The sequence below is a fragment of the Pezoporus flaviventris genome, unplaced genomic scaffold, assembly GCF_033815535.1.
Source record: "Pezoporus flaviventris isolate CSIRO_AGI_PZ_B2104156 unplaced genomic scaffold, CSIRO_AGI_Pfla_v1 ptg000132l, whole genome shotgun sequence".
NCBI classification, from domain to species: Eukaryota; Metazoa; Chordata; class Aves; order Psittaciformes; family Psittacidae; genus Pezoporus; species Pezoporus flaviventris.
Genome location: NW_026892680.1, coordinates 765,304 through 788,174, shown reverse-complemented (window position 1 = coordinate 788,174; position 22,871 = coordinate 765,304). Strand labels below are relative to the sequence as shown.

Below are 22,871 nucleotides of genomic sequence, written 5' to 3'. Positions count from 1 at the left end.
CCCATCCCTGGCAGTGTTCAAGGCCAGGTTGGACACAGGGGCTTGGAGCAAGCTGCTCCAGTGTGAGGTGTCCCTGGCCGTGGCAGGGGCTGGAACTGGATGAGCTTTAAGGTCCCTTCAACCCAAATAATTCTGTGAGTCCATACAAATGCCAGGTTGTGCAAATACGCTGTCCCTGCGCACGAGGATAGATCACAGCCCTAGTGACAGAGGGTTCTTTGGGGTCAGTTACCTCCTGACGCTTTCAGCCCCATCTTTATACCAGTCCAAGTAGTTTCTATTGCTTTTCTGTAATAAAAGACTCCTGCCGCTGTGGAGAAAACAGAGCACCGTGTGGGTGCCTTCGCAGACAGGGCTTTAAAAATACCTGTGGTTTGTGTGGCTGTATTGGATCAAGTGCAGGATTTTCCACCCTGTGGTTGAAATTTCCATCTGCTGGAGTTTGTAGGATTTGTTTTTCTGAACTGTTGCTTATGTCTCACATGGAGCCCTTCAGTTTAGTCGGGACTGGGAGGAACTGAGTCAGAGACGGGATAATGGATGCTCTGGAATTGGTGAGGGGCCCCAGAATAGATGGTTCAGTGGGAAGAACTGCAGCCAGTTTCTCCTAGTCAGTGAGTGATGAAAGGTTATCCTTCTCAAATGCTGTTATGCTCACGTGCCTGGCTGGTGACACGTGAGGGGTGGTCCGTGGGCTGGGAGGTCTGTTAAGTGCCATCACTATGTATGGGATACCCCTGCTGAAGCTCCGGGTGAGAGCCCAAGGGATGGTTAGAGCTGCTGTTTAATCCTATTCACTGGCTGTGAGAAATGGACCCTGGTTTTGGGGTCATGCAGATGTCTCAGGAGCACGGAATACTGAAACAGGGCAAGTTCAGGTTGGATCTAAGGCAGAAGCTCTTCCCTGTGAGGGTGCTGAGGCGCTGGCACAGGGTGCCCAGAGAAGCTGTGGCTGCCCCATCCCTGGCAGTGCTCAAGGCCAGGGTGGACACAGGGGCTTGGAGCAAGCTGCTCTAGCAGGAGGTCTTGTTTTGAGAATGACAGTACCATATGTGTACACTTGACTGTGTTTCTGCTGTCATTTGAGTACCAGTGCTCTTACCCTGAACCACTCTAAATGATGCTATTCGTTTATCATAAAAATAACCAGATAAGGGAAAAGGTCTTTGTAAAGTGAATGGCTGATCAGCGGTCACCTGCGCTGGCAAAGTTCCTGCTGTATTCCCTTGACTAGTTTCCTGTCTTTACATAAATAAACCTCCTTGTAATGCAGTAAAGTGAGAGTGGCTCGTGGAAGGCCTGGATAGGTGCGAGACAGCGCGAGGGAAAGACCGGGTGTGAAGCAGAAGTCCATCTCCTCCCTTGCTCTTCTCCCGCTTCTCAGTGAGTGACTGAGTTCGTACTTGCATCAGAGCTCTTTCCCTGCTGAGGAGGGAAGGGCATGCCCTCGAAGGGAGCTTTGTGTTTAAACTGCTTAGGGGTAGGCCTTTAAAGGGAAGGGATTTGGAAAGCTTTTGTGAGAAAAGTGGACTTCTGCATAGTGCAGGCTTCAAAGTATCTTAGAATCAACGAGTTTGGGAAAGACCTCGAAGCTCATCCAGTCCATCTGTTGCCCAGAACTGCCAAGGCTGTCAGATGAGTTATAAGGATTAAATGTTATAGCAGTTGTGAAAGAACTGTCCTTGTCTGCAGCATCCATTTTGACTGGTCCACTGCGTGCGTTCATGTTGTAAGGATAGCGAAAGTATGAATTATATGGCACTTCCTACATTCCTTTTACTCCCCTGAAGGAAAAGGTTTCCTTCATCAGTTAAGGTACCTTTACCCAAGTTCCTTTTTATGTGCTCCATCAGTCCTTGTACTTGTCAGAACTTGTGCTACCTCCTTAAAATTCATTGTTTTACCAATGACAACTTAACTGTCCCTTCCAGGTTAGTAATAACTGTGAATACGTTGCACTGCTCACAGCAGGGGGTTTTACCAATCCCTTTTGCTAGCACTGTGAAAACATGGCTGTGACTTTTCAGTTTGGTCGGTTCAGTTCTTGGTCCTGGAGGAACGAGTGTCGTGTTTTACCTCGATGGAAGGTGGCATTGAACTGCTTAACCTCCTTCATATTTAATTCACTGGGGGGGCTTTGGCTCAGTGGTTCTTTTACTTACATCTATTTAAGAGTGCTGTGTCAACGAGTAAGGCTTTTTAAAGTGAAAAATAGACTTTTAGGATTGTTGCTTGCATTAACTTCTTTCTCTCACCCCTTGGTGGCTGCTCATAAGATCAGCGAGCTCAAAGTTTAGCTTGCGTATGATCACAGTAATAACACCAGCTATTTACCCTTCAGTGTAAATTCCCTGCCTGTCTGTATTTCATGGGCCATGAGCTCGTATTGTCTGTATGAGGATAGTGCAGGTAAACTTTGTAAACCTGCAACAGAAAGTTCCTTCCTGAGTATTTAGCAAGCCCTAAATGAGGCTGGGGGAGGAACTCAGTCCCTTGTGATTGAGCAACAGTCTTTTACGAGGCTCTTTTAGTGGTTGGCCTGGAACTGATTGGAACAGCCAAATAAAAAGGATCTGTTCTGTGTTGTTTTGGCTTGGCAGAAGGCAAAGGGTATGCAGAAGCTGTAATTTCCCTTTTACCACTGAAGAACCGATTTGGCTGGATTGTGTCTTCCATGCTAGCCTAGCTCTGTGTGGCCAGACAGATTTCTGGAACCTTTCTGTAGCCTGTTTATTTGCTGTTCTAAGGTCATTGGGCTTCTGGCACGTCCAGGGTGGTGATGTGAAAAAAGCTAAAGGGAAGAAGTTGAAGTTAAGAGCTCTGAATCCAGACCACTGAAACTGAGGTTGCCACTTGACGCAGTTAGGTCATGGCTAGCAGTACTTGTGTGGTCAAACTGTGGCTTTATATAGTTATTTGTTTCACTTTACAGCTTGCTTTAATAGTAAGCCATCATAATGAAAAATCTTCAACAGATCCCACAGAATATATAGTGAAACTTTACCACAGTTAGACAGGTTTAGTTCATTTACTTGGCTATTGAAATAAGCTTCATCCTGGTCTTCCCTCTAATGGTAAGCACTGTTTGAACAGAAAGCACATTGCCTTTGGTGACTGTAATAGAGCCACGCTCCGTAAGCCTTCTATCTTAGCCAGTTTTTGTCTTGAAGCATTAATTTGACGAGTTTATCTGGGTACCCATTCCTTCTTTGCCTGAACACGTTTGCTTGAACGCCTTCAGTATTGCAGAACGGTGGGACGTGCATACTCGTGCAGCAGCACATCACGCTTTAGGTGGCTTTTCGTTTAGAGCACACCAGTTAAATGCCTCTTCCTACTCCGTTTTCCCTCTGTACAGATGACAGCATCTCCGCTGCGAGCACGTCTGATGTCCAGGACCGCCTTTCAGCCCTGGAGCTGAGAGTCCAGCAACAAGAAGATGAAATCACTGTGCTGAAGGCAGCGCTGGCTGATGTGCTGAGGCGTCTCGCCATCTCGGAAGATCATGTAGCTTCTGTGAGGAAGTCGGCACCAAGCAAAGGTAAGGCCGTATTTGGTGAGCTCTCTATAGGGTTAGAATGTTGTCATTTAGAATGTTCTCCCTTGGTCACTTCTTTTTTCCCCTCTTCTGTCTCCTTTGCAAAGGTAGGTATGTTGGGGCTGAAGGACTTGGGGTTTTCAGAGTGGCTTCATGGTGTATGGCTCTGATCTCTGAAATCCCATATTAATCTAACCGTTTGCCAACATGTTTGACACCTCCGAACATCTACCTTCCTTCTTGTTGAAAGGTTCCTGGTTTAATTGAAATGGTGGAAGGCTTTACAGCTGCAGCCTTTAATCTGCTGCAGGGGCTCTGGGGCTTACGGGCCCTTCAGAGTCTCAACTTTGACTTCACCTACAAGTTACTCACTTGAAGGGGCATGTTAGAGGCTACGTTTCCCTCTGCTCCTAAAAGAAGACCAAAGCAAATAGCCCAGAACACATTGCTACCAAATGAGGAGGCTTTCTGACTATGGTTAATTTTTGTTCATCTGCTGTTCATCATCACCAGTTGGTTCCTTGGAAGAAGCAGCCCTGTAGCCACTGAGCAATATCTCTTTTGCTGAGTGGCTAGTGAGTTGTACGTTGCAACTTGGAAACATATAGGGTTGTTGTAAAGAAGCCAGATGATCAGATACAAGGCTAGGTCATATTTCAGATAATTCACGGCTGTAATTCACCATAAGTGCTTGTATATCCCTACCAAGTCACGCAGCGTGGAGTTCTCTGGGCTCCATCCCTACATTCAGCCTTGAAGTACACCCATGCCACCACCAGCAGTGTAACACTGAGCACATCAAAGCCTGTGCTCCTCTGGGTGGCTGCGTTGTGCAGGCTGAAAGTGCAAGAGATGCGAATGCTGGCAGTTTGAATTACCTTAGATGTGGCAGAGAGGTCAGGTTCCTTAATGAAGTGTTTCTGCAGTCTCTCTGCCAGATGGAAGGAAAGGAAGTGATGCTTGGGCTCTGAATCCTGCCATTCTCTCTTGCTTGCTAAATGGTAGGCTGTTGTCATCCTTGCTTACAAATGCTGCTTTTATCTACTCAGTATGCAGTTGCAGTCTCATTGAGATTGAGACTTCCTTCTCTAACTCGGTGTGAAATAGAGCTATAGCAAGGGTTGCGACTAAATCACTCTTTGCTGTTTGCTGTCCGTTATGACAAGAAGAAGATATCCAAGTGGAAAACTCTGGACAAAAGACGTGTGACATAGGACCCTCTTCCTCCCATTTAAATGCAGAAGAGCTGGGATATGCACACGTGGCTAAAGACCTTTGGCTTGGAGCTGTCTCGTATGCAGCAAACTCTATGCACCAGCAGTGCAAACTTAGCTCCAAGGCATTCTGCAGAAGACGCCATCTCCTCCCTGGGCCTCTGGGGGTCTTTGGCCATGCCAGGTTCTCCAGGTGGATTTATTCAGTGAAAACTAACTGAATTATTTGCTGGGGGGAGGAGTGTCTAAATATCTTCAGCTTTGGGCTATTCCATCTCTACCAGTTAATGACAGTAACATGGAACCGTGAGGAAAGAGATGGGGGCAGGCTCAGATGTACACATGTGTGTGTATATATATATTGAACTTCAGTGAGTTCTAACTAATTGGCACTGTATCTCCATTGTGGTGGATGTGTCCCCGTTGTGTTCAGTTAGCAACAGGCAGCACGTTAACTTCACTGTTAATAAATTGATACTAATTCACTAATAATGAAATCAGCTCCGTGTAGTTGGTCACAAAGGGAAATGTTTCATAGTCACTGCTGTTTTTACAAGTCTAAAATGAGGCTTGATGAAGAAGTTTAAGGTGAGCATCGATTTAAGCATCGATACATTAATGAGTATTTCAAACCGAGCTCGCACATAGCTTCTTGAGATACCTGAGGCTCTACTTTTGATTTCTGTTACGTTCATTCAGTAGAGGAAGAGCTGTTGAAGTGCTTTGACAAAGGAAAGGGATTCTCTTCATGAGCGACCAGGGTTGGCAGGAGAGCTGAATTGTCAGGCAAAAATAATCCTCAAGGAAGTAGTTGTTACTTTGGAGTAACGTACAGGTACGTAACGGGCTCTCCCTGGTCACGTCGTGGCTGCTGCAGAGGTAACTGTATTCCTCCCAGTCTCTTTTTGGTGTTCACGATCCTGTTAAGAACCTGCATTACAACGACTGCAGGTTCCTGGTAAATACTATAGGTAGGTTTTCTTGAGAGGAAGAGCTGCTGAGGCTTTGATTCACAGCAGTGTTTGTCTCTCCAGCAGCCCTTAAATACATAAGGAGTAAAGAGAATAGCTGTGGCTGTCTCTGAATACCAAAGATGTTTCGTTTGAAGGTTGGTAACACAGTGAGGTAGATACTTCTGAAATAGCCTGAGCTCATAGGAATCGTAGTACCTGAAAAAGCCATCTTGAATCTTCCCATCAGCCAGAAGAGTTTTAGTTGGAGTGAGGGGCAATATCTAACCCAGTCTGAACAAGTCTTTCCTGCTTGCTGCCGAAAAGGGTTTAGTGACACCTCTGTTTTGTTTCTTGTTGCCACTCCAGCAGTGCCTTTGAAGAGAGCATTTCCGTAAGCTGAAAGTAAGGCTTGTGAACAGACCAGGAGTTGTGCTGAAAGGGATGAAGTCCCCTTGTTTTTCTCACTCAGCTTATGGCTCAACTTAATGCAAAAAGAGATCTCTTCATCCTTTGTGTTAGTTTGTCTGCAGTGCGTATCTGGAGAGCTCATTCTGTTCCGAGTTTACCTGTCCCTTTAGTTTAGATCGATAGGTTGATGCAGCTATAGGTGAAGAGAACTTGTTTGCGTTATCCTTGTAGGCTGTCTGCGTTTGTCTTTTCTCCTATGTTGCTGTTGCATGCCTATTTTGAGCTTAGTCGTGTCTTCAGTGGAAAAACTCACACGGGCATGGGTACATTTCTGTTCAAACCCAGGGGCTGCCAGGCAGGAGGTTCCTACCTCTGATGTTCTCTCTGGAGCCCTGTCTCAGAAGCAAGCTGCTCTCTGTACAGGGAGAGGTGATTTGCAAACTGTATGAGATATAAAGGGTGAGAATTTTTAGCCCCTTCAGTGCTCCATAGTAAAGCACGAAGTGGAGATACTCTGTGAGGGAAATACCTTTAGTAGGGGTTGCAACAGAATTGGCACTTGTCTGTTACTGTGTAGTGGAAAGCAGGCTGGGAGTGTTCATCTGGGGCTTGTTTCCCTGTTTAGTATTTCTCAAAGTCATTCTAAAAGGAGAAAATCTTTTGGGGCTAAAAAGGCCACGGTGGTACTTCTCCATCTCTGCACACAGTTGAGGAGAAACTAACAGGACCTGAGGACTGGAAATGGGGAAGAGCTTGATTAGGAAACAGGTTCCTGGCAGCTACAGGGTTGGGGGGGGGGGGGGGTTGTAGTGTGTGGGGTTGGCTTGGTTGGATTCCTTTTTCCTTTCTTTCTCTCTTTCTTTTCTTACAGTAGATGGCTTGGTAAGGAGGATTTCTCTGGTGGGAAGGTCTTTGCTTTTGGCTGCTCTGTGCTCGTGTTGCCGCACGTCTCTGCTCTTGCTGCGTGATTGATGCTGTTAACACTCGCAAAAAGCTCCAAACCCAAAGATTACCTGGACCCCAGAGGAAAGGAAAGCATAAAGCACTCTGGTACTTGTGGCTGCCAGCAAGATGGATTGGCTCACAGCTGGTGAATGGAAAACCTATTGCAGTCTTCCAGGGTGTCAAAATGCGTGTAACAGGAGAATCCATCCCTCAGGCTCTGGGTGTGGAGGCAAGTTCGTGGCACACAATAGCACCAGTGAAATGTCTCAGACTAATGATATCACTGGGGCATGAGCTCCTGCCTGAAGAAGTGCCCATCCACCTAAAGCACCTCTGATGTCCGCCTGTAGAGAAGCGGAGTTCATGTCCTTTTTCTGGACCCAGAAGGGATGGGGAGCCTTGTCCCAGGTTAAACCTTTGGAGGAGCATTCCCCATTGCTTGGGCAAGAATAGCTATCAGGTAGCCCCTACACAAATTCAGCTCACAGAGGGAAACTGAAGCAGTGGGTGGCAGTTTCCAGAGAGGCTGCCCCAGAGCGCAGGCTGGCAGACCAAGAGGCCGCTTAGTTAAAGTGGGGATGTTTGGGACGGGCAGAAGCAGCTCTGTACTGAAGCGCAGTGTGTTTTCATAATGGGAATCTGGAGAGTTTTCCTTTCCTGCTCCCTTCTCTCTTGGGAAGCAGTGTAGAAATCCTAAGTAGCATTTTGCATCAAACTCCACCTTCCTGCGTTAATGGAAGCACAGCACTTCAGGTGGCATGTTCATTGCACTGGTTTCACGTCACTACCGTTAAGGCATTTGGGTTTGTGTTAACAAGAGCTGACTTCAGTTTCATTGATGCAAGCTTCATCACTGAAAGCATAAAATAGGCTTGCCCTTGCAGTGGTGGTCAGCATGCTTTCATGTGCAGAATTGCTCTAATAACTGTGCACACGGTTAGGTTGTCTAAGCAGGAAATACAACTGCAGGCAGGAAAATGCTTGTGGTCAGAGGTAGGGTATAGGCTCTTACCCGTGATACTAAAACTAACCTGTCAGTAGTTCTTTACGTCTCATTGCGCATAGAGCGTGGCGTAGCTCAGCTGTGACTGACCAGGATTTGGTTCTGGGGTGTAGGAAAGCCTGGTGTGTGTTTGACATGCGGGAGAAGTCTGCCCGTGCAGTTTGTCCTAGATCCTGATGTTTTGCTCTGCGTCCAGAGAAAACCAACTAACCCCAAAGCCACCGCACGCATCCCTTATCGTCCTTGCGTTCCTCGTTGCGTGGAGCAGCGCCCGTTCCTGCCGTGAGCGTGCAGGGATGTACGGTGTTACCCACGAGGTGCTGTGTCCTTGGATGTAAAGCAGGAACTGACGCTCGTCATAGCTGGTAGGGGGAGTTATTCTGGATGTTGTCAGTGAAGAAAATAGCAGCGTTCTGTGCTTGACAGAACCGAGCAGTTTGTTCCCCACCTTCTTAACTCCTCACAGCGTGCCTGTAGCATCGGTGTTCTTTACACTCCCCACTGAATGCTTTCCCCACTGTACTGGGAACTGCTGCTACTGCGTGTCCTGATCCGTGTTTCTGGAAAGCTGTGCTAGTGCTGGTTGGAGAGGCATTGATCTGTTATGATGAGCAGACAGATGTTAAGGTCATCCACAGTTCAGGAGTGAATCATAGGCATTGATATTGCGCATCTCCACAAAGAAGATGATTTCTTCTGACACTGAAAAGAAGCTTATTTATAGGCTTCTAATACTAAAAGTGCTTTCTAAGCTTAAGCGCTTTTGTTCTTGCATCTGAGTTAGAGGGGTAAAAATCACTTCAGCTTTCAAGGTTTTGTACAGTATCTTCCTTTTTAAAGTCAAGTCTGTGTTCCAGACGTGCATGTTACAAACAAAAGGGTCTCGAAGTGCCAGCGGTTGGAAGGGATGGTGCTGGGTTGATTTATGCAGAGTTTAGGAAGAACCTTTGCAGTCTTCCTGTATTTAAGCGGCAGGCTGAGAACACTGGGGCTGTTCAGCCTGGAGAAGAGAAGCTGCGTGGAGACCTCAGAGCAGCTTCCAGGGTCTGAAGGGGGCTACAAGGATGCTGGAGAGGGGCTCTTCATCGGGGACTGCAGCGACAGGACAAGGGGTGATGGGTTCACACTGAAACGGGGCAAGTTCAGGTTAGATCTAAGGCAGAAGCTCTTCCCTGTGAGGGTGCTGAGGCGCTGGCACAGGGTGCCCAGAGAAGCTGTGGCTGCCCCATCCCTGGCAGTGCTCAAGGCCAGGTTGGACACAGGGGCTTGGAGCAAGCTGCTCTTGTGTGAGGTGTCCCTGCCCATGGCAGGGGTTGGAGCTGGAGGAGCTTTAAGGTCCTTTCCAACCCAGACCAGTCTGGGATTCTAAGCGGGGGTTTTTTTTCTTCAGGGTTCCTTTATTCTCATTCCTGCCTGGTGTATTCCGCATGCTCCTTTGGCTTTCCTCTCAGATGTGCTCACGTGCTGCCTGGTGCGTTTGAAGCACTGTAGGTTAGTGCAGGTCAGCCTGGTTCTGCCTTCATCACAGGGTACTGAAATCTAATGTACCCTTAACGGGTGCATCTCGTATGGAAAGCACTTGCCTCTCAGCCTGCCTGGTCCAATGGGATGCGGTAAATGGACCAGATGCTGGTGTTGTTCAAATGAAACATCAGTGTGAGTTTGCTCCCTGTGTGCAGAGCAGTCAGTTCTCCCCCACTGGTTTTTTACTCCTCTCTTTAATGTGTGGCCTCATGCCTTATCTATGTCACGCTATTCCAAGCCTGCCATGAACACAGACCTGGTATTTCCCTGTCTCTCCTGCCCTTCGTACTCGTTGCTGAAGTCAGGGACTGGACACCATGACCCCATGAGATGCAGTAACAACTTGTTGTTTGTTAAATGGGGATGTGGCACGGAGATGGGGTCTGAAGCGACTGTTGATTTCTGAATACTTAATGTGAGATTAGCCCAGGATGTAATGCTTCAGAGGGGAAAAGCGCAAGGCTGGAGGCAGTGGGAAAGGGTGAAATGTCAGGTTTAAGTGCCTTGTATTTCCCTGATGGGCTGGGGCAGAGGCAGGTCTGGGAGCCAATTGCCAGACGAGCATTCAGCTCTTTAAATAGAAGAGCCTTCGCTCCCGCAGTCTTCCTTGCAGTCCCCTCCCACATTCACTGCATAGTTCCAAACTTCTGCAATGAGTGAAGTGGGCATCTGACAGACAACAGCCTTCTTCACACACACACACAGCCTTGATTCATCCCCCAAGGGAGTCTGTCGTGTCACTGCATGTGGCAGATGTTCCGCAGTGAGCTCTATCAGCAGCTTTATGCCATAGTTCTGTACCGACCTGTACCGTGGGGCGATACCTCTTCAAGATGGAAGAGGCATCCGAAAAGCTTGATTTCTGAATCCTTAGGATCACAACCCTGAAATAACTTACTGATGCTTTAAGTACAGAGAGGGCTTCTGCCTGCAGCTGCCTTCCTCTTTACTAAAGAGAAAAAGACCAAACTGAGAGCAAGAAACCTCACGTCGTGTTGTCTGAGCTGTGGTGGGTTTGAACAACAGAGTTGGAGTAACCAGACCTGCTGCCCCACAGCTGCTGGAGCTATCCAACTTCCCAAGGCTAAGCCATAGTCTAGAATCTCTGTGGATCACAACTGGAAAGAGATGTGCTACCTCACTGCATTGAAGTCCTTTCTGGCAGCATGGCAGTAAAGAAACTGAACCCTCTCAAAATGGGTTCTTGCCTGTCTTAGTACCGCAGCTCTCCCATCTTCACTGGATGCAGGCTGGATAGCTGTCCTGAGTGCTGGGGCTGCTGCCATTGTGATATTGGGTCCACATCTGAAAGCTTCGGTTGTTCATGTGGATCCTTGGATACGGCTGTAAAACCCTGTGTTCTTCACTCTTTTCTTCCCTAGGTCAGCCAAGCCTCCGAGAAGCGATCTCCATGTCCTGTATAACCAATGGGAGTACAGGGAGCAGGAAAACAAGCCACAGTTCCTCTGTTTCTGTTGCCAGAAAAGAAACTCTTTCGTCTGCTGCAAAAAGGTACTGGCTTCTTCTTAACACTTAAATCATTGCCTTTAAACAGACAGAGTAAGGGTTTGAGTGTTGCCCCTGCGTGACCCGCAGCAGAGCTTCCTCAAGTCTGGTAAGGCACAAACTACCCTTTGGACTTGCACCATGCTCTCAGGCAGCTTACAGCAGGGTTCTAAAAAGAATTCCTAACTGGAGAGTATTTCTGTAGGGTCCAGAATCCAAAATGCACAAGGGACGGAGCAGGCAAAGGTATTTCCAATACAAACGGAACAGTTTTGCTTCTGGTATTCATCTGCATCTTTATTCTTTTATCCAGGAATGAAAGGGCAAAACTGACTTCGTTGCCTGCAGGGTAAATAGTAGGCAGGAGCAAAAGAGCTGTGAAACAATAGTGAATTGTGTTAAGGTAAAAGTTAACCACCTTGCGTAGACATCTTAACCCAAAATATGGCTACTTAAGCTTTATGAAGGGTATCTGTATTGGATTTCAGATGTATAGAAATAACACTGCTTGGGTTAAGAAGCAAACAATAGCCTTTCCCCCCCGCTGTGTCATGTTTTCAGTTGCACGTGGTAAACACAGTGTTTGTATAACTGCTTTCTTCTGTGGGCCTGTCAGACAGCGAGCGCATGCCTTCTTTCATCAGTAGGTTTTGCACTTACTCCTACTTGCTGGGAAGAGCGGGCTGCCAGATGTAGCCACAGGGCAGAGAATACCCTACTGTGTAACTGTGGTGAATTATGGGAACAAATTCTTGGCCTCTGTGGAGTACTCTGGTAACTCCAGTGGCTGCTTTATCTTCTAGTGTGGATTTAAATACTGTGCTGTACAACCAGGCAGGCAAGTGATATACTTCAGGGAATAAAAATGCTGCATGCAAATAGAAAGCGCATGAGGGCAGGCCAGAAGCAGCTTGAGTGCCCTTTGGAATGTGGAAAGCAAGGGTAGTGCCTTGCTCTTCACTCTTCGCTGCGTCTCGTTGCATCTCTTTATTGACTCTTTCTGTTTACTTTTCAGCAATGAATCGGGAAGTGGTCCCTATGTGTCTCTGTTGCTAGTGTGACAGGCACTGGGACAAAAGGCACTCCCACGACAGGGATTCCTTACTTAGCCCTTTTCCATTAATCTTAGCCCTGTGGCTCTTGGCACGTTGACGAGAGCCAGGCCAGTTCCCGTGGTGTTCAGCTTGCCTTTGTGCTGAATCGCCTTGATTCATTGGCTGCTCAGCACTTAGCGACAGAAGGAAAGCGGAGCGGAGTGGAGTGGCCAGCATCCCCTTCGTCTGAGTTATGGCCTCTACTTTTAGAGGCCTGCAGAGGCCAAATGAGGAAAACCTTAACATGCAGAGGGCAGCTCTCCCTGGGTCCCCAGGTAACTGTCCAGGGCATGTTTTGGTGCTTCCAGTGAAGCTGAAGGTACACGACTCCCTTCTTCTTCTCTTGTTTCAGGAAGGTCTAAATCTCTACTTATCTTTCCTGCAGTTCCTTTCACTCGCCTGTCTTTATACATTCTTCCATGGAATTTGTTTGCTATTTGGAAGAAAATAAACTTGCCCTTTTGTAAAATTACCAGGTGAAGAAAGGTGAAAGGAAATGCTTCATCTCTGGCTTTGTGCACGTGGGGTTTTAATAGCAGCAGGACTGTCCACTACCAAATACAGCGTTCCTGGCAGAAACGGAGGCGAATGTCAGGAGCAGTCTCCTTCCCTTAACACAGTTAGGGTGAACGTGCCTATTTCTAACACTTGCCACAGTGAAGAGGAGGGAGGCCAAAGGAGAACATCAGCTGGTCGTGGGACGCTGCAAAATTAAGATGGGTAGTGATAGCTGACAACTCCTCACATGTGGACTGAAGAAATCCCTCATCCAGCTGGGATTTGGAAAGAGCTTTTGGGTGCATTGAACGGCTGCTTCCCAGAGCTACTGCTGTTTAGAAACCCCCAAGAAAAGGTGCTGGGTTTGATTTGGTTTCGTTTGTTGCGCAAGACCTAGTTAAAGAGGTATGAGTGGGAGAGCCGCTGTGTAATAGTCAGTCCTACTACAGTTAAGCTGAAGATTTCAGCAGAAGTGAGCAAACCGAAGCAATTCAGCACAGAGATACTCAGGCTGGCACACATCTACATCATTTACTTTCAAGTTAAAACAGCAGTCAGAAGAAGCAGCCCACTTGCAGCCTGGTGGTAGATAAAAGTGCTGTGTTGGAGCCCAAGCTATGCCTTGTGCTGCATTGTGCGCTTGCAATGCAAGCGAAGTCTTCTGATGAAAGAAGAATCGTTTGAATGTTTCTAGTTAAGAAGGGACTACTGGCTATGGGTTACTAACCAAAACCCCACGGGTCTTCAAGCTTTTCTCTGCTTGATCCTAATAGATATCCACAAGGAAACTCTGATTTGTGTTCATCTGTAGGTCTGAAAAGCAGATTGAACTTCACTGGGTTATATTGCCTTTTTTCACAGGCTTACAGAGGAAACCCCGAGTGATCCTTTACAAATGCCTGTTGAGGTTCATACTGCTTTGCATGTTTTGACCTGCTCTGCAGTGCTGCTTTGGAAGCATTTAGGCAAGTTGAGCTCAAGTACGCATTGAGGGCTTTTTCTCGGTGGTGGTAGATGATAAGCTCTAAGTGAAATAACAAAAAGAGGGTGCTGTGAATGTTGCATTGAAATTTGGGGTCCATTTTTATTTAGTTAATTTGAATATTATCTTCCTGGTACTGAGTGTTTGGGGGGGAACACATACAATGCTGGTTGTACAGTGGCTCAGCAGGGATTTAGCGCAAGGGAATAGAAATCTGGCTTTTCCCCATCAGAAAGAGAGTATTTCTTCACTTTGCAGGTTAATTCTTGTTTGATATTTTCCCTTTTAGCCAGTGTTTGTATTTTGCTTTATGTGTTCACTGAGATACTTATTGAAAGATGGGGTTTTAATCTTAAATAAAAGAATTAGGCCATGTGTACAGAATAGTGTTCTCTTGAAGGTTTGTGTGCTTCAGTGTATCGCAAAGCATGCTGTTGCATAGAGGAACCTTTTAGTGAATCTTTCTGTTCGCTATGGGGCCCTTTGGTTAGATTCTTAATGGGTTTCAGGTTGTTAATGACATGTTCTTAAAGCTGTTTCAAATGGTAACCTAATAAACACAGCACTATGAAACTGAAGACGTATCCTTAGCTGTCATTTCCCAAAGGCATTGGCAGGACAATGTGATGTTAATCGGATACCAATCCAAACAGCGATGTTTTCCTTTGAACTCTGGTGCAGCCAGGGACCAGCAGCAGCATTTCCTTCGCTCTTTGGTGACAGGGCAGAGAGAAGTGGTACCAAGCGGATCCAGAAACACAAAGAGAGGTATAGGTTCATGGCAGGCTTCAGCTCATCAGAGAGAGTGCAGGTCACTGCCCTTCCTTTTGCTTGTGCTAAGCCTTGGCTGGCAGCAAGGAGAGGTTCTTCCCAAGCTGAACCAGGGGATGGGTTTTCTCTGAGGGATGGCAGCCTTGTGGTGCATCAGCTTGTGTGGAAGCACCTGCAAATGAAGGACACCGAAGCGCAGAGTAGTTTGGGTTGGAAGGGACCTTCAAAGCTCATCCAGTCCAACCCCCTGCAGCGAGCAGGGACATCTTCACCTGGATCAGGTTGCCCAGAACCACATCCAGCCTGGCCTTAAAGAAGTTCTTCTTAAGAAGAACCTGGGTATTCAGATCAAAGCTGTACCTGTTTTAAAATCCAAGTCAACTTAGTACAACTGCACAGGAAAAATCAGGATGTGCCCTTCCATGCCTCCCTCCCCTTCGTTATTGTGAGTAAATCTCATTTCAGCAAACACTTAGCCTGGAGAGAGGGAGGAAGTAATCGAGGTGTTCTTTCGGTGGTGATATATAGTAAGTTGTTACGTGCTTCTCCCTTCTTTTCAGTCAGCTTTTTCTCTCGCCTTTTTAATTCATTTGCTTGTTTTGTTTTTTCCTCCCCCCTCTGTTATACTTTATTTTACAGCGGTACAGAAAAAAAGAAGGACAAAGCACCAGGACAGAAAGAAAAAAAAGAGGAATCTCATTCTAATGATCAAAGTCCACAAACTCAAGCATCACCTTCTCCCCAGCCCTCCTCCCAGCCTCTCCAAACACACAGGCAAACCCAGGAAAGCAAGAGTTCTGCTCCAGCTAAAAGGTTTCCACACAGTACCACCGTACAGAATGAGAAAGTGATTGTAGTGATGCTGAGCTCGTATCTGACAACAAGTCATGTGAAATTAGTCCAACCTGATGAGCAAGTGGTGAATGACTGGGATTTTGGGGGCTAAAGGAGACGCATTCGACATGCATTGCATCAGAGCAATTGCATACAAATGAAGTCATGAGTAAATCTTGTGAGATTACTGCGGGGGGTGGGGGTGTGTTTTTCTGTGATTGAAACACTGTAATCGGGCATTACTATAAGCTATAAAATACTGAATGACAACTCGATCCTTTACAAAATACACTTCCTAGCTTCTGGCTGGCATAGCTGAATCGTGGAGTGTATTTTGCACATGCCCGTTTGCTACCTCTCGTAACAGGGGTTGTTAAATACTGGGATCACTGCAGCGCTCTGGGAGCTGCTCTTCTCAAATTGCTCAATGAAGTGGCTGTGTTTGGCTTTTTGTTTGCGGCACTTCCCTTTTCAGTCCCTGCTGGGTTGCAGGGTGGCTCACTTGGGTTCTCATTCTTTACATGATTGAAGTTCTGCTTTCACACCCAAATCATAGATATACTTGAGTGACCATAGAAGTATATTTGGAGTTGCCTCCAAGTTCCCACTCATTTCAGTGGGTGCTGAAAAATGATTCTTTTTAGAGGCTTTCTAAAGTCAAGGAAACTGATTTTAAGATTTGGGTGATTCCTTCTGAGCTTCAGGACTCTACAGATCACTCTGTGTTTCTTCTTTTGGCTCATGGTCAACTTTATGGAAGGTGTGACATTCTCTTGCGCTGTTTTGCTTGTAGGAGCCTCAAGCTCTTAAACAAAAGCCATTTCTTCTTCTGAAACTTGCTGTAGTTCACAAGATTGTTGTCTTGCATTGCTCAAATTCACACCTCTAATCGGTATCGAAGCCTTCCCTTGACTGGTGCATGTTGTAACACTCCGTAAAGGCTCTGTCCGCGTGTCTTGCCCACGCTCTCGAGTTGTCTGAAGCTGAACTCACGGCCTGTTGCTCTCCTGCCTGGTATCTCCCTGTGAAGATGTTTGTCTGGAGCCTTGCTTACTAATCTTTTGCAGCGTGGGGAAGGAAATAAACGCCTTGTTCAGTCTCCTCCTGGTTTAACTTGCTGTGATTAACCGGTTTGTCGCGGGACTGTTCAGCCTCTGGCGGTGCTGTGGAAGGAGCTTGCTGTTCCTGAGGCTGCAGCTTGGGACTTACTCCTGCAAAAAGCATTTCTGACGGGATGAAGTAGGATACTGCTAGCAGGACGTACGCAGATTGGAGGAATCACTTGGGCTTGCTCACTTTTGACCATGCTTCCCCTCATTAGAATGGGTGTGAAATTCAGTCCCTACAAAACCCCCAGGCTCCCATTCGTGTCAGTTGGCTACACTAAGACTGCTGAACGTAGGAATCCACATTCATGGGTTCAGTCATCTGTAGCCTTGGGCCAAACCTGATTCATGCAGGAAGTTTGCAGATAATTGCTTCAAAAAGCTTAAAGCCAGTAATGTGGTGTAGAATGTAGGATCTGCAAAACAGCCTGAGGAGACTGAGCTGATGGAACTGTTCTGCCTCAGAAATCAGTGTGTTGAAGCGGGTGGACAGTTGAGCCGGGGGAAAAAATTCTCCTTCCCTCTGTTACCTTCTGAAGTGACTTTGTTCCCGATTTATTCTTTAAATTAGCCCCAGTTTTTTTTTCTCCTTCAGTAATTTCTTAGCGATGTCGGAATGAAGCGCAGAGATTGTTCAAGGCTGTACGTAAGAGCAGTTGAAAATGGAAAGGAATGGGTAAAACATTTGGCAACTGTCTTGCTCAGTTGTTCGCATTCATCCAGTTAGAACTTTTTGACTAATCTTTTTTCCCGTTTCACGCTTCAGCTGAAGGAAGACCTCGCTCTGCTTTTGTCTCCTGCTGCTTCATCTGTCCGTTGCATACCAGTTCCGCTTGCTCTTGTCTTGCCTCGCTTGTCATTTTTACATGGTTTTCTGTTTCTTGCAGCATAAAGAAATCCCTGACTGCTGAGAAACCTCACAGTGCTTGGGAGAGCTCAGACGACAGCCGGAACAAGCTGCTGAGAGTAGCATCGACATCTAAATTAATAGCAAAAGTGGCAAAGAATGCGGATAAGTATGTACCAGCTTGGTAGGGAAAAGCGAGTGAACTTGAGAGTCAAAATGTTATAAATTGCTATACATATAAAATAGCTTCATTTTAGTGAACCTACCTACGCCTGTGCCAGAACCTTTTGCATCTTTTGTTTTAATCGGGAGTAACTACTCGCGTAACCTGCCCGTGTGGCACTCCACGTGCCTGTGGAATCTTAACAGTCATTACTGACTGCGAATGCAGGATTCTGGGGTAAATATATTGTAATGTTGCCCCTTTGGGTTAGTGAAATGATGAACAAGGAGGTAAGATTTATACAGCTTAATGCCACTGTGGTGATGCTGCAGACCATATTTTTTCCCCCTCATGAAAACCGATTTGAAAAGGCAGGTGTACTTCCTTGAAGTTCATTTGCTGGATTTGACACAGTGTGTGCGTTTCTGAAGTTAACTGTGAATCTACTTGTAAGACTTCACGTAGGTCTCTCAAGTTAACTGTTTAATGGGCTCCTGACTGCATGCTCTATAGGTAACAGGGAGGGATCTTCTCTTCAGGTCCCCCTTCAGCAGGTGATGTGTTGTAGCCCATCGTTCCTCTCGTGCCCTTCTTCAGCAGCAGGTTTGATCAGTGGAGGCTTCACTGGCCATGAGAAGCACCAAATAAGTTACTTCTGCTCCCGTCAGCACAAGGCCAAGAGTTTGCTCTTTGCTGTAACTCTGCGTTGCTGACCCCTGTTGTGACTGGCTTCTCGTTCTTAACCCTCTTTGCCAGTTGGGTTTCGCACTTCACGGTCCCACAGGTAGTTGCTCCCTTTGAGCCTGTTGTAATCTTGCTGGATTTGATGAACTTGCTGTGTTGGCTTTCTGACTGAGCCCTCTTCAGTTTGCTGAGATTTCCCCCCCCCCTGTGTGCTGGGAGCTTCTCCCAGCTTTAAGTCATCTGCAGCTTCACACCTGTGCTCATTAATCCTCCTTCCAGTAGCCATTAACTGGTCCAGGGCTGAGCTCCCTGAAAACCCTCCCACTATGACAGATAAAACCCTCCGGATCTTTCAGAGTGATTTCCAGTCTCTTTCTGACCGTGTCTGTAGTGCTCTCCTTAGCTGGCATCTAAGACAGTCAAATACATACTCAAAGTCAAGAGCAGTGTAAGCGCGTTCCTTCTTTCTTAGGAATGGGAAGGACAAAACCACCTTAGGTTAATCTTGGGCGTGGATATCAGCACGAAAGCTTTCTGCTTGGCCTGAAGAGTTGTGCAGAGCAGGGAAGTGCTGCGTGACGGCTTATGGCTCACGTGTCTTGCAGGCATTTCTTTTCCTTTTATCATTGGTTTTCACTGTTGGAATTTCGAAGCCCTGTGGCAATTCAGGTTAGAGCAGGAGACTTGTGAGGGTAATGCTTGGAAACGAAAACCCCTCTGTCTCGATTTCTACTTACCAAGATTCTTTCCTTGGGGTTTATTATGCTGCTAAAGTACCTTTCACAATGTGGTATATGCTTCACATTTCCTAAGAATAAAATATGAATTTTACTTTCGTTGACCTTTTTCTTTGGTCTGTTGGTTCAGGCATGGTCAGAATAGAGGCATCTTCTTTCAGTCCCCTGGGAGTCTGCTTATTTTCTAAAAGACTTTAAGTGCTGCCCTTCTGCAATATCCAATATAGAGAAAAAATCGGGTATCTAACAGAAGACTGGGCAAGGAAAGATTAGGGTTAATTATTAGTTAGCATTATAATACAGTAATTACAAAGTTGTCTCCTCATAACTTGAAGCTGTTGTATCTTAAAAGTATTTGGGAGAAAACAAAGCTTCAAGCATTACCCCTTGTGGACTGTCATCTGATTGAAGACTGGGTGTTGCATTGTTTGTGTGCCGTGTTCTGCTCCGATTTAGGATAAAAGCACTCCTTGCGTTCAGGAGCACACCCGAATACTCATTTCTTCCATCCTGTGTGGCCTGTTTCTAACAGAATTGGTTGGTATTGTGCTGAGGCATATTGTTATATTGCATTTTATCGTTCCCAGTCGAGTAACGTTGGCCTCATGTGCCTGAAGTTACCCAAGTCTGGTGCAAGGGAATAGAATTCAGCCCCTAACATGGGCCCAGGGCAGAACTGTTTTACACGTGCTTTGTGCTACCAGCCCAGGATATGAACTTTGTTCAGTAAGCTCTGCACTGAGCTGTGAATCAGCCTGATGAAGCCATTAGTAAGCGGGTTCGCACAGCAGCCCATCATCCGGGGTCCTGCAGGCAAGCCTGGGAAGCCAGCTTCCATTTTCCCCTTGGCAGCGTGGTGCAGGCTGGTTCTCCCAGCAGCCAGGGATGACTTTCCTCAGGCATATGCTTGACCTTTGTGGCTGTTACAAAAATGTGACCTCCATCCAGCTAAAAATACTGGATGCCACTCATAGCTCCCTGCTGGATTTCAGATGAGCTCAGGAGGGGGTTGATGCAATACACGCTGCTGTCAAGGGGTGGTTTTCTGGGGAGAAGCAGCTACTGCTGGAAATGAAGATTTCTTCCCTCTGCGAGTAAGAGGTGGAGGAGCTTTGTGAGTAGCTCTGGTGAAGAGAGACATCGCGGCTGCACTCCTTCGTGCTGTACATCCAGTAATTCCGCACGGGTCTGGTTTGACTGGAGCTACAACTTGCTTACATTTAATCCGTGTATCCGTTAGGGTTAATTCCTAGAAAAATCTGTGGTGGTGTGTGCTGACAGCTTCTTTTTGACAGGTGTTAAATGCTTTGCATGCAGGCCTCAGGGTGCTTGGCAGCTTAAAACATTTGGGTGTTCCACGTCTGCTCTCTCCACATGGAATTTTCCATGCACAAGGAATATGCCCTGCATAATGTATCTTGAACATCTTTTTGTACTGCGGTGTTACCCCAGCACTTCTTAGGAACCCTGGCCAGAGGGCCAAAGACTGGAGGTTACTCAAAAGAGACAGTGAAGTGCATAAAGTAATCTCTGGGTAAAAATGCAGCAAGAATAGTTCCTTAGCATCCTGTACTCCAGTGACACTATGCACAGAGTTTGATGAGCTTGCCAAATGCAATAGTGGGTAAGGACTAGATGCTGTTGGCTTGCTAAGCGTGTCCCATCTTCCTAACAGTATGACTTTGTATTTTTCCCCAGGCACAAAGATGTCATCGTCAGCCAAGGTAAATACAAACGTTCCTTTCTAAATGCTGGCTGAAGTTGAAGTGCTTTGCTTTGGACTGAGATGGGGACGAATGCTCGTGAACCAGGGCTAGAGAGCTAAAATAGCATTTGTACTTACTTACAAGCACTCCTCAAGACCTGCGTAAGGGTCTTTGAAATGCTGGAGGAGTGCCTCATCCCATTGGAGCTTTAGGAAGGATGGGGTGGGGGGGAGGATTCCTTCTGTGAAACAAGAATTCCCCCTTTCCCTTTCTCCGTGTGCGTGTGCATAGGGAGAGGTTCTGCAAGCAGCAGTGTAAGGGTTTGACCTATGTGCCCGTCTTCGCCCAAGCTGAATGAGTGAGTGGGGCCTTAGAAATAGTTTTAAGACATTTTATTTCTGTCCCATAACCAGCAAAAATGTCAACTCGAGAAAAAAACAGCCAAGGTAAGAACTAAGCTACGCCTCTGGTCGCTTCCTAACTGAGCGCTCGCACAGGTCTTTTACTTGGCTTTTCGCTGTCACACAGAGCATCAGTGCATGATCTCTTCCTGACTTTGAGCACTGGAGTAAATGCTTCAACTTTCTTCCTGTGGGAGCACGTGTACCTATGTGCATTGCATATGTGGGGGTTATTCGGGGGTAGTCTTAACTAAATTGCTCCACGCATTGTGTGAATTCCTGCACTGTTGCCTGAGATGTCAGACTACAAAGAACTGCCAACTAAAAGATTTGTTTTATCTCAGCTTTCTGTCTTGCCAATATTATAACATACTATAACATGCACACCCTGATCAGACACGAACGGAGGCTGAAAGCTTCCATATAGGCTCCTCAAATGACAAATGAGTGGCTTGTAAAGCGTATGCCTTTGACTGATGAACCTTGCGTTCTGTGGCTGCCTGCTGCTGCTGGCTTGTTCCGACAGGAAAAGGAGCCGTCTGTGAACGTGGTGGGACATAACAACAGAGGAAATCCACTTCTTGTGTTGCAAACCTACTCTGCTTTCACGTCCTGCACAGTCTAGTGGAGCATGCAGTTTTCAAACTAAAGCATGTAACCCAAGTGCATGCTGTACACAATGTAGATCTGCGTGCAGAGGTTCTGTCTCATGCTTTCTGGCTGCTCATTAACCAATCTGCAGTCTCCACATCCTGTGCTATAAGCAAGATGACGTTATATACGCTTTGATTACTTCGGGTCTCCTCTGGATTTTCTTTTTAAAAGATAAACCCCTAAATTGTTTTGGAAGTCAGTACATAAATCGTAGTGAAAGCAAGATCAGCATCAGTTCAATTGGTGTCATCCTTTCTAATTCATAGATTCGGTTGCAGATTTAAAAATACTCTAAATTGATGACTGCCAAAAGCATCCTTCAGAGACTAGAGGGGTGATAGAAGGTGCATGAGCATCAGGTACAAAGGAGGGATATTTCTTTTTGCCAGGTTGCTTAACACCAGTGGTGGTCCTGTATGTTCCTGGAAAAAGCAAACTAATGGTTCAGTGTCCAGCTGCAGTGTGGCTCCGCAAGAATTAAATAAACCCCTCTCTATCAAACACATACAGCTCAATACCTTCAGTCCTAATTCTTGCCAGTGTGCTTCTACAATTGTCTGTGTTCTGCCCAGCATCCTTCAGTTCTCTCATCCTGGTACCTATAACTTACGTGGCCTTGATGTGTCTGTACCCTGCTGTCTGTTGGGTTACTCTGCGGGTGTGAGCTTTCACAGACGGGTGAATGGGTGTCCACCATGTGTGTCGTGCCACAGGCTGTTCTCAGCCCAGCGGGAATGAAAGAGAAATGTGATGCAGACAACAGTGGCCCCACGTGTATGGGGGATGGAGAGAAAGTCTCGTCATGGAAAATGTGTTTGCTGACATTTGAAACGTGCGGTGCCTTTGCCATGGGTGCAGTTGCAATTAGCAGGATTCAGCCTCCAAAGATTATGTCTTTATATGGGCCAGGGGGTGTATTTTTGACAGCTTTGAGTGTGTGCTTTGTGTAAGGCTGTGTTAGGTTTTGTATTTACTGCCACGGGAGTAACCACCTCTTAGCTACTGCAGTTGCATAGGGTCCTGCCATCCTTTCCAGTATAAGCTTAGCAACACTGAGCCAATTCTCTTGCAGTGCAAACTGTCAAGCGTCAGAGAAAATCTACCTAAAAACACTCCAGTGTCTTTACATACCCATAAAATAAGCTTGGAAATGGAGTGGACTTGCAAATTATCCTCGCAGAAGGTGTTTGCATGGGGTAATAGGGTAGAAGATCCAGTTCTGTGCAGCTTTCAACATCCTGGAATGGGTTTGTTTCGATGCGGCTGTTAACCTGCTTTGAAATGTGTTGTTACGATAGAGTAC

The 22,871-nt window shown here is 46.5% G+C and overlaps 1 protein-coding gene across 5 annotated transcripts in view; it reads left to right on the top strand.

Moving 5' to 3' along the window:
• Positions 1-22,871, top strand: part of EML4 (EMAP like 4) — a 124,201-nt gene that overhangs the window by 60,865 nt on the left and 40,465 nt on the right. For 2 of the 5 annotated variants that reach the window (XM_061478876.1, XM_061478877.1), the window contains exons 2-7: positions 3,359-3,541; positions 10,968-11,097; positions 15,076-15,249; positions 17,264-17,392; positions 20,506-20,531; positions 20,927-20,959. In XM_061478876.1, the coding sequence (XP_061334860.1) occupies positions 3,359-3,541; positions 10,968-11,097; positions 15,076-15,249; positions 17,264-17,392; positions 20,506-20,531; positions 20,927-20,959 (675 nt within the window). The remainder of the gene's footprint in view (positions 1-3,358; positions 3,542-10,967; positions 11,098-15,075; positions 15,250-17,263; positions 17,393-20,505; positions 20,532-20,926; positions 20,960-22,871) is intronic. The other 3 variants (XM_061478878.1, XM_061478880.1, XM_061478881.1) reach the window with 3 other exon arrangements.